Source organism: Oncorhynchus mykiss, chromosome 25 (assembly GCF_013265735.2).
Source record: "Oncorhynchus mykiss isolate Arlee chromosome 25, USDA_OmykA_1.1, whole genome shotgun sequence".
NCBI classification, from domain to species: Eukaryota; Metazoa; Chordata; class Actinopteri; order Salmoniformes; family Salmonidae; genus Oncorhynchus; species Oncorhynchus mykiss.
In genome coordinates this window covers 36,824,710-36,841,720 of record NC_048589.1, presented here as the reverse complement: position 1 = coordinate 36,841,720, position 17,011 = coordinate 36,824,710, and the positions used below count along the sequence as shown (strand labels likewise).

Genomic DNA, 17,011 nt, shown 5'->3' with positions numbered 1-17,011 from the left:
ACCTTGGAGTTCAGCTTGAATCCTGTGTTCTTTTTCTACCATTCACACTCTCCTTCTGTTCAATCTGGGGTTGATTTTCCTGTTGCGGCTGCGCCCAGGGAGGTTGGCTACAGTTCCATGGACCTTAAACTTCTTAATAATATTTACAACTGTTGTCACAGGAACATCGAGCTGCTTGGAGATGGTCTTGTAGCCTTGACCTTTACCATGCTTGTCTGTTATTGTCTTTCTGATCTCCTCAGACAAATCTCTCCTTTGATTTCTCTGGTCCATGTTCAGGGTGGTGCACACAATGATACCAAACAGCTCAGTGACTACTTTTCTCCATTTAAATAGGCTGAATGACTAATTACAAGATTAGAGACGTGTGATACTAATTCAATAAACTATTAGTTTGAAATATCACTATAATCCAAGTATTTATTATAGGTATTTATTATAGTATTTATTATAGTATTTATTATAGGGGTACCAAGAAATGTTTCCAGGCCATTTTAGAATATCTATTTTCACAGCTTCTTTGCTTTATTCTATGACAAACCAAAGGCATGCAAGTATACATGATAAAATAGCTTTTAATGTCATCTCTTTTCAGGAAGTGTACCAACACATTTGAGCATGTCTGTATTTCCATGATTCCAAGTGTTTTGATCTCAAGCCCAATCGCAATATTTGGTCAAAAAGAAATCGCAATTGAGCCTAGATTATTATTTTTTTTCCATAATCATGCTGCCCTATGTAGCACAGTGTAGAAATGATAACAAATGAGTGCAGAAATTGATGAAAATGCAGAAAATGATTTTGGGTTGAAGTTGAATTGAACAGTATAAAAAACAATCAAAATAGAGAAAGACCCATTGAAATCACTTCGAATGTATGTTGCCACCTTAGTCACACACTATTCATAAAGCTTGTATTATTAAAAATAATAAAATACAGTCAAATACAGTAGTGTTACTGTACAATTTTTTTTTTTAAAAGGAACAAATATTGTGATATGGTATCTTGGCCATATCGCCCAGCCCGTGTATGTGTGAGAGAGAGAGATATCACATTTTGTGTTTGTGGGTATGATAAATACTGAAGTTATTTTTGACATATGGTGCTACATCTGAATCTTTAGGAGATGATGGGAGAGCTGTTTACACCGTTAGAGACACCTGAAGCTCCTAATAGAGGCTTCTTCAAGGGCCTGTTTGGGGGAGGAGCTCAGTCGCTGGATAGAGAAGACCTGTGTGAGTATCATTCCCACAATACACCTCTCCTTCAGTAGCTATAGAACCGTGTTCTATTTAACTGTGACTGACATTCTAGTGCATTTTGAGGACACATCTGATTTATTTGGACATAGATAATGCCGTACAATATGCTTGGCATATGATTGCTAATGACGCAGTGTTATTGGACACAGCGATAATGGCGTTGCAGTTATAAAACCTGTTTTTGTGGCACATCTTGGTTTCTCTCCCTCTGTCCTCTATAGTTGGTGAGACTGCGGCGGGTAAGGCATCTCGTAGCCTGGCGCAGCACATCCCCGGGCCCCAGGGCATGGAGGGTATGAAGGGAGCAGCCTCTGGGGTGGTGGGGGACCTGGCCCGTGCCAGGATAGCCCTGGATGAGAGGGGGCAGAAACTGGGTGAGCTGGAGGACAGAACCGCAGCCATGATGGCCAGCGCTGACTCCTTCTCTAAACACGCTCATGATGTAAGGCCAATGCTCTACCAGGTCATCTGTGAGGTGCAAACCTGGGTTCAACTAGTATTCGTTTCCCCCAAATACTTTCATTGTTTGATTGAGCCTGCCTCGAGTGCATGATGGACAGGGTTTGCACTTTTGGGCTAAATCGAGCACGACTCAAGTATTTGAAAGAAAATGAATAGTACCTGAACCCAGGTGTTGTCTATGAGTCGTGTACTGTCTCATCCTCTTCTCTCACTTCCTTCCCTTTCTCAGATGATGCTGAAGTACAAAGATAAGAAGTGGTACCAGCTCTGATGGCAGCGAGGGGAGACAGTGGGACGCAGTTGTTTTGTTGCACCACTTCATTATCTACAGAAGATGCAGCTCCTCCTCTTCCTCCTCCTCCTCCTCCTCTCCATCTCTCTGCAGGAGGAAGAGGTGTTGTATGACAGACTGAGAGGCTTTCTTCCTAGCAGCACAATACAACACTGCATTACCTCAGTCACCTGGTTACCACTGACTGACTGAAGCGGACTGACTGACTAACTGAAGCAGACTGACTGCATGACTGGTAAGGACTGACTGACTGATAAGGACTGACTGACACAGACGGACTGACTGATAAGGACTGACTGATAAGGACTGACTGACACAGACTGACTGACACAGACCGACTGACTGACACAGACCGACTGACTGACACAGACCGACTGACTGACACAGACCGACTGACTGACACAGACCGACTGACTGACACAGACCGACTGACTGACACAGACCGACTGACTGACACAGACCGACTGACTGACACAGACCGACTGACTGACACAGACCGACTGACTGACACAGACCGACTGACTGACACAGACCGACTGACTGACACAGACCGACTGACTGATACAGACCGACTGACTGACACAGACCGACTGACTGATAAGGACCGACTGACTGATAAGGACCGACTGACTGACACAGACCGACTGACTGACACAAACCGACCGACTGACACAGACCGACTGACTGACTGACACAGACCGACTGACACAGACCGACTGACTGACTGACACAGACCGACTGACTGACTGACACAGACCGACTGACTGAGACAGACCGACTGACTGAGACCGACTGACTGACACAGACCGACCGACTGACTGACACAGACCGACCGACTGACTGACACAGACTGACTGACTGACTGACACAGACCGACTGACTGACTGACACAGACCGACTGACTGAGACAGACCGACTGACTGAGACCGACTGACTGACACAGACCGACCGACTGACTGACCGACTGACTGACACAGACCGACCGACTGACTGACACAGACTGACTGACACAGACTGACTGACACAGACCGACTGACACCGACCGACCGACCGACTGACACAGACCGACCGACCGACTGACACAGACCGACCGACCGACTGACACAGACCGACCGACCGACTGACACAGACCGACCGACCGACTGACACAGACCGACCGACCGACTGACACAGACCGACCGACCGACTGACACAGACCGACCGACCGACTGACACAGACCGACCGACCGACTGACACAGACCGACCGACCGACTGACACAGACCGACCGACCGACTGACACAGACCGACCGACTGACACAGACCGACCGACTGACACAGACCGACCGACCGACTGACACAGACCGACCGACCGACTGACACAGACCGACCGACCGACTGACACTGACAGATTGACAAACAAATTGACTGACAGACAGGCCGACTCGGACGGAGGAGGAGGAAGAGTTATTCTGGATCTTTCTTTCTATGTCAGCTGAGGAGATGATGCTCATTCCCTTAGTCCCTCTCCTCTGGGTTAAGGGGACTGATCCTGTGTTTCATCAGTCATGCTCTTATCTGTTCAGCTGTTTGGTTCTCCAAGAGGTAAGATAACTATACACAATGAGTACTGTTGGAGGTTACCTGTGAGGTTACCTGTGCAGGGGCCAGGTGAGGGGTTGTCTGCTCTTCACAGTGTCAACCAATCACAATGGATCTCTAAGGGGAGTCTCCTGTGTGTGGAGGAAAACTCCATGTAAACCAGCCAGTGGAACCATCTCTGCTCCTGAAGTCCTAATATCTATAGCAATGGTTATAATGTATCAACGATTGATTCATCCCCTCTGTGTTTTATCTCTGGTTTCTCCATTTCTTTCTTTCTTATGTTTGATTTACATCTATATTTGTCATCTTTATTTGCTGTTTTTTGTTTTTCAAGAAATTCCATCCAAGCACTTAATTAATTAAACATAAGTTTATTGATGAGTCATTGATGGTGTGATAACTTTTTTCCATATTTTTTACTACTGCTACTGTAGGCCTGGCTAGATACTATTATCACATATCATTCATACGGTCAGTTTGAATAGTAGGCCTGGCTAGACACTATTACATATCATTCATATGGTCAGTTTGAACAGTAGGCCTGGCTAGACACTATTATCACATATCATTCATACGGTCAGTTTGAACAGTAGGCCTGGCTATACACTATTATCACATATCATTCATACGGTCAGTTTGAACAGTAGGCCTGGCTAGACACTATTATCACATATCATTCATACAGTCAGTTTGAACAGTAGGCCTGGCTAGACACTATTATCACATATCATTCATACGGTCAGTTTGAACAGTAGGCCTGGCTATACACTATTATCACATATCATTCATATGGTCAGTTTGAACAGTAGGCCTGGCTAGACACTATTATCACATATCATTCATACAGTCAGTTTGAACAGTAGGCCTGGCTAGACACTATTATCACATATCATTCATACGGTCAGTTTGAATAGTAGGCCTGGCTATACACTATTATCACATCATTCATACGGTCAGTTTGAACAGTAGGCCTGGCTATACACTATCACATATCATTCATATGGTCCGTTTGAACAGTAGGCCTGGCTATACACTATTATCACATATCATTCATACGGTCAGTTTGAACAGTAGGCCTGGCTATACACGTATCACATATCATTCATACGGTCAGTTTGAACAGTAGGCCTGGCTAGACACTATTATCACATATCATTCATACGGTCAGTTTGAATAGTAGGCCTGGCTAGACACTATTATCACATATCATTCATACGGTCAGTTTGAACAGTAGGCCTGGCTAGACACTATTATCACATATCATTCATATGGTCAGTTTGAATAGTAGGCCTGGCTATACACTATTATCACATATCATTCATACAGTCAGTTTGAACAGTAGGCCTGGCTAGACACTATTATCACATATCATTCATACGGTCAGTTTGAACAGTAGGCCTGGCTATACACTATCACATATCCATACGGTCAGTTTGAACAGTAGGCCTGGCTATACACTATTATCACATATCATTCATATGGTCAGTTTGAATAGTAGGCCTGGCTATACACTATTATCACGTATCATTCATATGGTCAGTTTGAACAGTAGGCCTGGCTAGACACTATTATCACATATCATTCATACGGTCAGTTTGAACAGTAGGCCTGGCTAGACACTATTATCACATATCATTCATACGGTCAGTTTGAACAGTAGGCCTGGCTATACACTATTATCACATATCATTCATACGGTCAGTTTGAACAGTAGGCCTGGCTATACACTATTATCACATATCATTCATACGGTCAGTTTGAACAGTAGGCCTGGCTAGACACTATCACATATCATTCATATGGTCAGTTTGAACAGTAGGCCTGGCTAGACACTATTATCACATATCATTCATATGGTCAGTTTGAACAGTAGGCCTGGCTAGACACTATTATCACATATCATTCATATGGTCAGTTTGAACAGTAGGCCTGGCTAGACACTATTATCACATATCATTCATACGGTCAGTTTGAACAGTAGGCCTGGCTAGACACTATTATCACATATCATTCATATGGTCAGTTTGAACAGTAGGTCTGGCTAGACACATATCATTCATATGGTCAGTTTGAACAGTAGGCCTGGCTATACACTATTATCACATATCATTCATATGGTCAGTTTGAACAGTAGGCCTGGCTAGACACTATTATCACGTATCATTCATGCGGTCAGTTTGAACAGTAGGCCTGGCTAGACACTATTATCACATATCATTCATATGGTCAGTTTGAACAGTAGGCCTGGCTAGACACTTATCACATATCATTCATATGGTCAGTTTGAACAGTAGGCCTGGCTATACACTATTATCACATATCATTCATATGGTCAGTTTGAACAGTAGGCCTGGCTAGACACTTATCACATATCATTCATACGGTCAGTTTGAACAGTAGGCCTGGCTAGACACTATTATCACATATCATTCATATGGTCAGTTTGAACAGTAGGCCTGGCTAGACACATATCATTCATATGGTCAGTTTGAACAGTAGGCCTGGCTAGACACTATTATCACGTATCATTCATATGGTCAGTTTGAACAGTAGGCCTGGCTAGACACTATTATCACATATCATTCATATGGTCAGTTTGAACAGTAGGCCTGGCTAGACACTATTATCACATATCATTCATATGGTCAGTTTGAACAGTAGGCCTGGCTAGACACTATTATCACATATCATTAATATGGTCAGTTTGAACAGTAGGCCTGGCTAGACACTATTATCACATATCATTCATATGGTCAGTTTGAACAGTAGGCCTGGCTAGACACTATTATCACGTATCATTCATATGGTCAGTTTGAACAGTAGGCCTGGCTAGACACTATTATCACATATCATTCATATGGTCAGTTTGAACAGTAGGTCTGGCTAGACACTATTATCACATATCATTCATATGGTCAGTTTGAACAGTAGGTCTGGCTAGACACTATTATCACATATCATTCATATGGTCAGTTTGAACAGTAGGTCTGGCTAGACACTATTATCACATATCATTCATACGGTCAGTTTGAACAGTAGGCCTGGCTAGACACTATTATCACGTATCATTCATATGGTCAGTTTGAACAGTAGGCCTGGCTAGACACTATTATCACATATCATTCATACGGTCAGTTTGAACAGTAGGCCTGGCTAGACACTATTATCACATATCATTCATATGGTCAGTTTGAACAGTAGGTCTGGCTAGACACTATTATCACATATCATTCATATGGTCAGTTTGAACAGTAGGCCTGGCTAGACACTATTATCACATATCATTCATATGGTCAGTTTGAACAGTAGGCCTGGCTATACACTATTATCACATATCATTCATACGGTCAGTTTGAACAGTAGGCCTGGCTAGACACTATTATCACATATCATTCATATGGTCAGTTTGAACAGTAGGTCTGGCTAGACACATATCATTCATATGGTCAGTTTGAACAGTAGGCCTGGCTATACACTATTATCACATATCATTCATATGGTCAGTTTGAACAGTAGGTCTGGCTAGACACATATCATTCATATGGTCAGTTTGAACAGTAGGCCTGGCTATACACTATTATCACATATCATTCATATGGTCAGTTTGAACAGTAGGCCTGGCTAGACACTATTATCACATATCATTCATATGGTCAGTTTGAACAGTAGGCCTGGCTAGACACTATTATCACGTATCATTCATACGGTCAGTTTGAACAGTAGGCCTGGCTAGACACTATTATCACATATCATTCATACGGTCAGTTTGAACAGTAGGCCTGGCTAGACACTATTATCACATATCATTCATATGGTCAGTTTGAACAGTAGGCCTGGCTAGACACTTATCACATATCATTCATATGGTCAGTTTGAACAGTAGGCCTGGCTAGACACTATTATCACATATCATTCATATGGTCAGTTTGAACAGTAGGCCTGGCTAGACACTTATCACATATCATTCATATGGTCAGTTTGAACAGTAGGCCTGGCTATACACTATTATCACATATCATTCATATGGTCAGTTTGAACAGTAGGCCTGGCTATACACTATTATCACATATCATTCATATGGTCAGTTTGAACAGTAGGCCTGGCTAGACACTATTATCACATATCATTCATACGGTCAGTTTGAACAGTAGGCCTGGCTATACACTATTATCACATATCATTCATATGGTCAGTTTGAACAGTAGGTCTGGCTAGACACTATTATCACATATCATTCATACGGTCAGTTTGAACAGTAGGCCTGGCTATACACGTATCACATATCATTCATACGGTCAGTTTGAACAGTAGGCCTGGCTATACACTATTATCACATATCATTCATACAGTCAGTTTGAACAGTAGGCCTGGCTAGACACTATTATCACATATCATTCATACGGTCAGTTTGAACAGTAGGCCTGGCTAGACACTATTATCACATATCATTCATACGGTCAGTTTGAACAGTAGGCCTGGCTATACACTATCACATATCATTCATACGGTCAGTTTGAACAGTAGGCCTGGCTATACACTATTATCACATATCATTCATATGGTCAGTTTGAATAGTAGGCCTGGCTATACACTATTATCACGTATCATTCATATGGTCAGTTTGAACAGTAGGCCTGGCTAGACACTATTATCACATATCATTCATACGGTCAGTTTGAACAGTAGGCCTGGCTAGACACTATTATCACATATCATTCATATGGTCAGTTTGAACAGTAGGCCTGGCTAGACACTATTATCACATATCATTCATACGGTCAGTTTGAACAGTAGGCCTGGCTAGACACTATTATCACATATCATTCATATGGTCAGTTTGAACAGTAGGTCTGGCTAGACACATATCATTCATATGGTCAGTTTGAACAGTAGGCCTGGCTATACACTATTATCACATATCATTCATATGGTCAGTTTGAACAGTAGGTCTGGCTAGACACATATCATTCATATGGTCAGTTTGAACAGTAGGCCTGGCTATACACTATTATCACATATCATTCATATGGTCAGTTTGAACAGTAGGCCTGGCTAGACACTATTATCACGTATCATTCATACGGTCAGTTTGAACAGTAGGCCTGGCTAGACACTATTATCACATATCATTCATATGGTCAGTTTGAACAGTAGGCCTGGCTAGACACTTATCACATATCATTCATATGGTCAGTTTGAACAGTAGGCCTGGCTATACACTATTATCACATATCATTCATATGGTCAGTTTGAACAGTAGGCCTGGCTAGACACTTATCACATATCATTCATACGGTCAGTTTGAACAGTAGGCCTGGCTAGACACTATTATCACATATCATTCATATGGTCAGTTTGAACAGTAGGCCTGGCTAGACACATATCATTCATATGGTCAGTTTGAACAGTAGGCCTGGCTAGACACTATTATCACGTATCATTCATATGGTCAGTTTGAACAGTAGGCCTGGCTAGACACTATTATCACATATCATTCATATGGTCAGTTTGAACAGTAGGTCTGGCTAGACACATATCATTCATACGGTCAGTTTGAACAGTAGGCCTGGCTAGACACTATTATCACATATCATTCATATGGTCAGTTTGAACAGTAGGCCTGGCTAGACACTATTATCACATATCATTAATATGGTCAGTTTGAACAGTAGGCCTGGCTAGACACTATTATCACATATCATTCATATGGTCAGTTTGAACAGTAGGCCTGGCTAGACACTATTATCACGTATCATTCATATGGTCAGTTTGAACAGTAGGCCTGGCTAGACACTATTATCACATATCATTCATACGGTCAGTTTGAACAGTAGGCCTGGCTAGACACTATTATCACATATCATTCATATGGTCAGTTTGAACAGTAGGTCTGGCTAGACACTATTATCACATATCATTCATACGGTCAGTTTGAACAGTAGGCCTGGCTAGACACTATTATCACGTATCATTCATATGGTCAGTTTGAACAGTAGGCCTGGCTAGACACTATTATCACATATCATTCATACGGTCAGTTTGAACAGTAGGCCTGGCTAGACACTATTATCACATATCATTCATATGGTCAGTTTGAACAGTAGGTCTGGCTAGACACTATTATCACATATCATTCATATGGTCAGTTTGAACAGTAGGCCTGGCTAGACACTATTATCACATATCATTCATACGGTCAGTTTGAACAGTAGGCCTGGCTAGACACTATTATCACATATCATTCATATGGTCAGTTTGAACAGTAGGTCTGGCTAGACACATATCATTCATATGGTCAGTTTGAACAGTAGGCCTGGCTATACACTATTATCACATATCATTCATATGGTCAGTTTGAACAGTAGGTCTGGCTAGACACATATCATTCATATGGTCAGTTTGAACAGTAGGCCTGGCTATACACTATTATCACATATCATTCATATGGTCAGTTTGAACAGTAGGCCTGGCTAGACACTATTATCACGTATCATTCATACGGTCAGTTTGAACAGTAGGCCTGGCTAGACACTATTATCACATATCATTCATATGGTCAGTTTGAACAGTAGGCCTGGCTAGACACTTATCACATATCATTAATACGGTCAGTTTGAACAGTAGGCCTGGCTAGACACTATTATCACATATCATTCATATGGTCAGTTTGAACAGTAGGCCTGGCTAGACACTTATCACATATCATTCATATGGTCAGTTTGAACAGTAGGCCTGGCTAGACACTATTATCACATATCATTCATATGGTCAGTTTGAACAGTAGGCCTGGCTAGACACTTATCACATTTCATTCATATGGTCAGTTTGAACAGTAGGCCTGGCTATACACTATTATCACATATCATTCATATGGTCAGTTTGAACAGTAGGCCTGGCTATACACTATTATCACATATCATTCATATGGTCAGTTTGAACAGTAGGCCTGGCTAGACACTATTATCACATATCATTCATACGGTCAGTTTGAACAGTAGGCCTGGCTATACACTATTATCACATATCATTCATATGGTCAGTTTGAACAGTAGGTCTGGCTAGACACTATTATCACATATCATTCATACGGTCAGTTTGAACAGTAGGCCTGGCTAGACACTATTATCACATATCATTCATACGGTCAGTTTGAACAGTAGGCCTGGCTAGACACTATTATCACATATCATTCATATGGTCAGTTTGAATAGTAGGCCTGGCTAGACACTTATCACATATCATTCATACGGTCAGTTTGAACAGTAGGCCTGGCTATACACTATTATCACGTATCATTCATACGGTCAGTTTGAACAGTAGGCCTGGCTAGACACTATTATCACATATCATTCATATGGTCAGTTTGAACAGTAGGCCTGGCTAGACACATATCATTCATATGGTCAGTTTGAACAGTAGGCCTGGCTAGACACTATTATCACGTATCATTCATATGGTCAGTTTGAACAGTAGGCCTGGCTAGACACTATTATCACATATCATTCATACGGTCAGTTTGAACAGTAGGCCTGGCTAGACACTATTATCACATATCATTCATACGGTCAGTTTGAACAGTAGGCCTGGCTAGACACTATTATCACATATCATTCATATGGTCAGTTTGAACAGTAGGCCTGGCTATACACTATTATCACATATCATTCATACGGTCAGTTTGAACAGTAGGCCTGGCTAGACACTATTATCACATATCATTCATATGGTCAGTTTGAACAGTAGGCCTGGCTAGACACTTATCACATATCATTCATATGGTCAGTTTGAACAGTAGGCCTGGCTAGACACTATTATCACATATCATTCATATGGTCAGTTTGAACAGTAGGCCTGGCTATACACTATTATCACATATCATTCATATGGTCAGTTTGAACAGTAGGCCTGGCTAGACACTATTATCACATATCATTCATACGGTCAGTTTGAACAGTAGGCCTGGCTAGACACTATTATCACATATCATTCATATGGTCAGTTTGAACAGTAGGCCTGGCTAGACACTATTATCACATATCATTCATATGGTCAGTTTGAACAGTAGGTCTGGCTAGACACATATCATTCATATGGTCAGTTTGAACAGTAGGCCTGGCTAGACACTATTATCACATATCATTCATATGGTCAGTTTGAACAGTAGGCCTGGCTAGACACTATTATCACATATCATTAATATGGTCAGTTTGAACAGTAGGCCTGGCTATACACTATTATCACATATCATTCATATGGTCAGTTTGAACAGTAGGCCTGGCTAGACACTATTATCACATATCATTAATATGGTCAGTTTGAACAGTAGACCTGGCTAGACACTATTATCACATATCATTCATACAGTCAGTTTGAACAGTAGGCCTGGCTATACACTATTATCACATATCATTCATATGGTCAGTTTGAACAGTAGGCCTGGCTAGACACTATTATCACATATCATTCATATGGTTAGTTTGAACAGTAGGCCTGGCTAGACACTATTATCACATATCATTCATATGGTCAGTTTGAACAGTAGGCCTGGCTAGACACTTATCACATATCATTCATACGGTCAGTTTGAACAGTAGGCCTGGCTAGACACTTATCACGTATCATTAATACGGTCAGTTTGAACAGTAGGCCTGGCTAGACACTTATCACATATCATTAATACGGTCAGTTTGAACAGTAGGCCTGGCTAGACACTATTATCACGTATCATTCATACGGTCAGTTTGAACAGTAGGCCTGGCTAGACACTATTATCACGTATCATTAATACGGTCAGTTTGAACAGTAGGCCTGGCTAGACACTTATCACATATCATTAATACGGTCAGTTTGAACAGTAGGCCTGGCTATACACTATTATCACGTATCATTCATACGGTCAGTTTGAACAGTAGGCCTGGCTATACACTATTATCACGTATCATTCATACGGTCAGTTTGAACAGTAGGCCTGGCTAGACACTATTATCACATATCATTCATATGGTCAGTTTGAACAGTAGGCCTGGCTAGACACTATTATCACATATCATTCATACGGTCAGTTTGAACAGCAGGCCTGGCTATACACTATTATCACATATCATTCATACGGTCAGTTTGAACAGTAGGTCTGGCTAGACACTATTATCACATATCATTCATACAGTCAGTTTGAACAGTAGGCCTGGCTAGACACTATTATCACATATCATTCATACGGTCAGTTTGAACAGTAGGCCTGGCTAGACACTATTATCACATATCATTCATACGGTCAGTTTGAACAGTAGGCCTGGCTAGACACTATTATCACATATCATTCATACAGTCAGTTTGAACAGTAGGCCTGGCTAGACACTATCACTTATCACTCACACGGTCAGTTTGAACAGTAGGCCTGGCTAGACACTATCACTTATCACTCATACGGTCAGTTTGCACAGTAGGCCTGGCTAGACACGTATCATTCATACGGTCAGTTTGCACAGTAGGCCTGGCTAGACACTTATCATTCATACGGTCAGTTTGAACAGTAGGCCTGGCTAGACACGTATCATTCATACGGTCAGTTTGCACAGTAGGCCTGGCTAGACACATATCATTCATATGGTCAGTTTGAACAGTAGGCCTGGCTAGACACTTATCACATATCATTCATATGGTCAGTTTGAACAGTAGGCCTGGCTAGACACTATTATCACATATCATTCATACGGTCAGTTTGAACAGTAGGCCTGGCTAGACACATATCATTCATATGGTCAGTTTGAACAGTAGGCCTGGCTAGACACTATTATCACATATCATTCATACGGTCAGTTTGAACAGTAGGCCTGGCTAGACACTATTATTACATATCATTCATACGGTCAGTTTGAACAGTAGGCCTGGCTATACACTATTATCACATATCATTCATATGGTCAGTTTGAACAGTAGGCCTGGCTAGACACTATTATTACATATCATTCATATGGTCAGTTTGAACAGTAGGCCTGGCTATACACTATTATCACATATCATTCATATGGTCAGTTTGAACAGTAGGCCTGGCTAGACACTTATCACATATCATTCATATGGTCAGTTTGAACAGTAGGCCTGGCTATACACTATTATCACATATCATTCATATGGTCAGTTTGAACAGTAGGCCTGGCTAGACACTTATCACATATCATTCATATGGTCAGTTTGAACAGTAGGCCTGGCTATACACTATTATCACATATCATTCATATGGTCAGTTTGAACAGTAGGCTTGGCTAGACACTATTATCACATATCATTCATATGGTCAGTTTGAACAGTAGGCCTGGCTAGACACTATTATCACATATCATTCATATGGTCAGTTTGAACAGTAGGCCTGGCTAGACACTATTATCACATATCATTCATACGGTCAGTTTGAACAGTAGGCCTGGCTAGACACTATTATCACATATCATTCATATGGTCAGTTTGAACAGTAGGCCTGGCTATACACTATTATCACGTATCATTCATATGGTCAGTTTGCACATCATATTTGTTTTGAAGCAGGAAGTCAAATAGAACACAGTTCCCTTGTTTGTTTACTGAAAGTTCTTCCTTTTTTTGTTGTATTGTTTATCATGGAATTTCAGTTGTGTGTTGTCAGTGTATACATTACGGGCTCTTACTACAGTATCCACTAAACTGAACCCACTTGACAGGCATGTGCAGGAAATGTTTAGCCAAAAATAAGTTTACAAACATGGATATAACCAAAACCTGAAGGGTTGTTAGTATGTTGGAAACACTGTGCAGCTTAAATATAGTTCTCTCTTAGGAGGTTATGGTCATAGATGACGTCAGGGCCAGTTTTCTATTTTGTTCTCCGCTCCGATTGGCTGAGACATAGCGTTGAGGTTAATCTTCTGGGTTATGATTGGCTCAGAGATAGAGTTGAGAGTTATGTACAACAGACTAAGGTGAAGATACCCCTGGACACTCATCTTGGTTCAGTTTTACATTGTCCTCACTAATGGTTAAGGTTAGGATTGGAGGAGGGGATTATAGCTGATCCGAGATCTGTACCTAGGGGAAACGTGAAGGCATTCAAATCTTTACCTCCACCTACCGAACAATGTGGTAATATTGCGTTACAGGTTAGGTTACTCTCTTAGTCTTCTCACAATCCTTCCATAGTGATTCTAATACAATTTTCTCATGGCTTACTCATTAAAAATGGTTTTGAATGTTTAGAGAAGAAAGCATGTCTCTTATAGCACAAGCAAACATATACAGCTGTCTTTGTATTCGTAGTGTCAGCAGAAGAAGTGACCAAGTGCCATGTAGTGTTCAGTAAAACATTAATTGGTCATTATTTTCTGAATCAACCACTATCTTAACAGACAACTCTCTTCTGCCTTTGCTTATCATGATGCATATATGCTAACCTCTACCTATTTATGTGTGTATCTGTGTTTGTCAACATCAGGAATATGTGTATGGGCACATATATTTATACTTGCAGCCATAGATGCAGTATATTTCAAAAGATGTGTAGAGATTTTTTTATTTTCTTCCTTAATGGTGTTTTTCAGTGTGACTTTGATTTAATGTTGTTTTTTTCGACGTGCAAGGAGATGCTGCCATTTGTGTTGAGGTAGAGCAATTGATCTTTTGTTCTTTTTTTTCCAAATGATTTTTCATTTGAAGGTTATGTTTTCACTCCAGGTGGCTGCCAACAGCTGTATATAAACAAGTAGTGGGACAAGACAACTGGAGGCAAATCTGATAGTGCTGGTTTTGGCAAAGTGACGCAGGATGTATCCCAAATTACACCTTATTCAAAAGTAGTGCACTACATACTCTAGGGAATAAGGTGCCACTTGGGATCCTTCATTTTAAACTGTCGTCTTGATTGACCAATCTCCGACCGTCTGTCTGGATGTGATGATAACTACATAACTCCATAACTCCAGTGTGAAAAATGACCGTCTTTCTGGATGTGATGATAACTACATAACTCCATAACTCCAGTGTGAAAGATGACCGTCTGTCTGGATGTGATGATAACTACATAACTCTATAGGCCTGATCATAAATTATGAAAAATGGTGGAGAAGCTTCTCCATGCTTGCCACTGCTTTATCCAGAAGACCTAGGACATTGGATTTTCAGTTGAGCGGATTTGACGTTACTCATACTACTGACGTGTTAGCTGTTTTTGCACTATTTTTCCTTCCTTTGAATCACTTTTGTCAGTTTAAGTTTGTTGTTTATATTTTTTCCTTTTTCTTGTTTATTTCTCTGAAGTACAAAAACATGTTGGACATGTTAACTGTGTGATACGCCAGTAATATACTGACTGGCTTCATTTTCAGATATGTTTTCATTGCCCATTAATAATATTCTATTTATATATTTCAGAAGAAAGTATATAATTTTCATTTAAATATATTGCAAATAAATACTTTTAATGTATAATTTAAGAAGAATAGAATTGTGCATTTTAAGATGTCTCCAAAACAATGCTTGTACATAATGCCCATTATACAAACATGAAAATAAACATTTATGGTGGTATATTTAATGTGTGCATCTCAGATTCAGCTATATATATATATATATAACATTTTTGGAGATTGTCTGTTGAATGAGCTCCCGGTATATTTGAATTCACTAGAAGCCATTCAGTCAGGTTGCAACATATACCCCATAATGACAAAGCAAAAACAGGTTTGTAGACATTTTTGCAAATGTATTAAAAGTAAAAAACTGATACCTTATTTACATTAGTATTTAGACCCTTTGCTATGAGACTCAATTGAGCTCCGGTGCATCCTGTATCCATTGATCATCCTTGAGATGTTTCTACAAAGAGATTGTGGAGTCCGTCTGCGGTAAATTCCATTGATTGGACATGATTTGGAAAGGCACACACTTGTCTATATAAGGTCCCACAGTTGACAATGCATGTCAGAGCAAAAACCAAGCCATGAGGTCGAAGGAACCGTCCGTAGAGCTCCGAGACAGGATTGTGTCGAGGCACAGATCTGGGGAAGGGTACCAAAACATTTCTGCATCATTGAAGTTCCCCAAGAACACCGTGGCCTCCATCATTCTTAAATGGAAATGGAAGTTTGGAACCACAAAGACTCTTCCAAGAGCTGACCGCATGGCCAAACAGCAATTTGGGGAGAAGGGCCTTGGTCAGGGGGGTTGTTGTCTGTAATAAAGCCCTTTTGTGGAGAAAAACTCATTCTGATTGACAGGGTCTGGCTACCCAGTGGGTGACCATTTGGCCTGCCAGACCCACGCATGGCTGCACCCCTGCTTAGTCATGTCAAATCCATAGATCAGGGCCTAATGGATGTATTTCAATTGACGGATTTCCTTCTATGAACTGTAACTCACTAAAATCTTTGGAATTTATGCATCTT

At 40.9% G+C, this 17,011-nt stretch overlaps 1 protein-coding gene across 6 annotated transcripts in view; it reads left to right on the top strand.

Annotated features, from left to right (window-relative positions):
• stxbp5b (syntaxin binding protein 5b (tomosyn)) overlaps nt 1-2,313 on the top strand; it is a 52,459-nt gene extending 50,146 nt beyond the window's left edge. For all 6 annotated transcript variants that reach the window (XM_021585330.2, XM_021585327.2, XM_021585333.2 and 3 more), the window contains 3 exons: nt 1,124-1,235; nt 1,484-1,704; nt 1,954-2,313. In XM_021585330.2, coding sequence (XP_021441005.2) covers nt 1,124-1,235; nt 1,484-1,704; nt 1,954-1,995 — 375 coding nt within the window. In that variant the 3' untranslated portion in view covers nt 1,996-2,313. The remainder of the gene's footprint in view (nt 1-1,123; nt 1,236-1,483; nt 1,705-1,953) is intronic.
• The last annotated feature ends 14,698 nt before the right edge of the window (nt 2,314-17,011 follow it).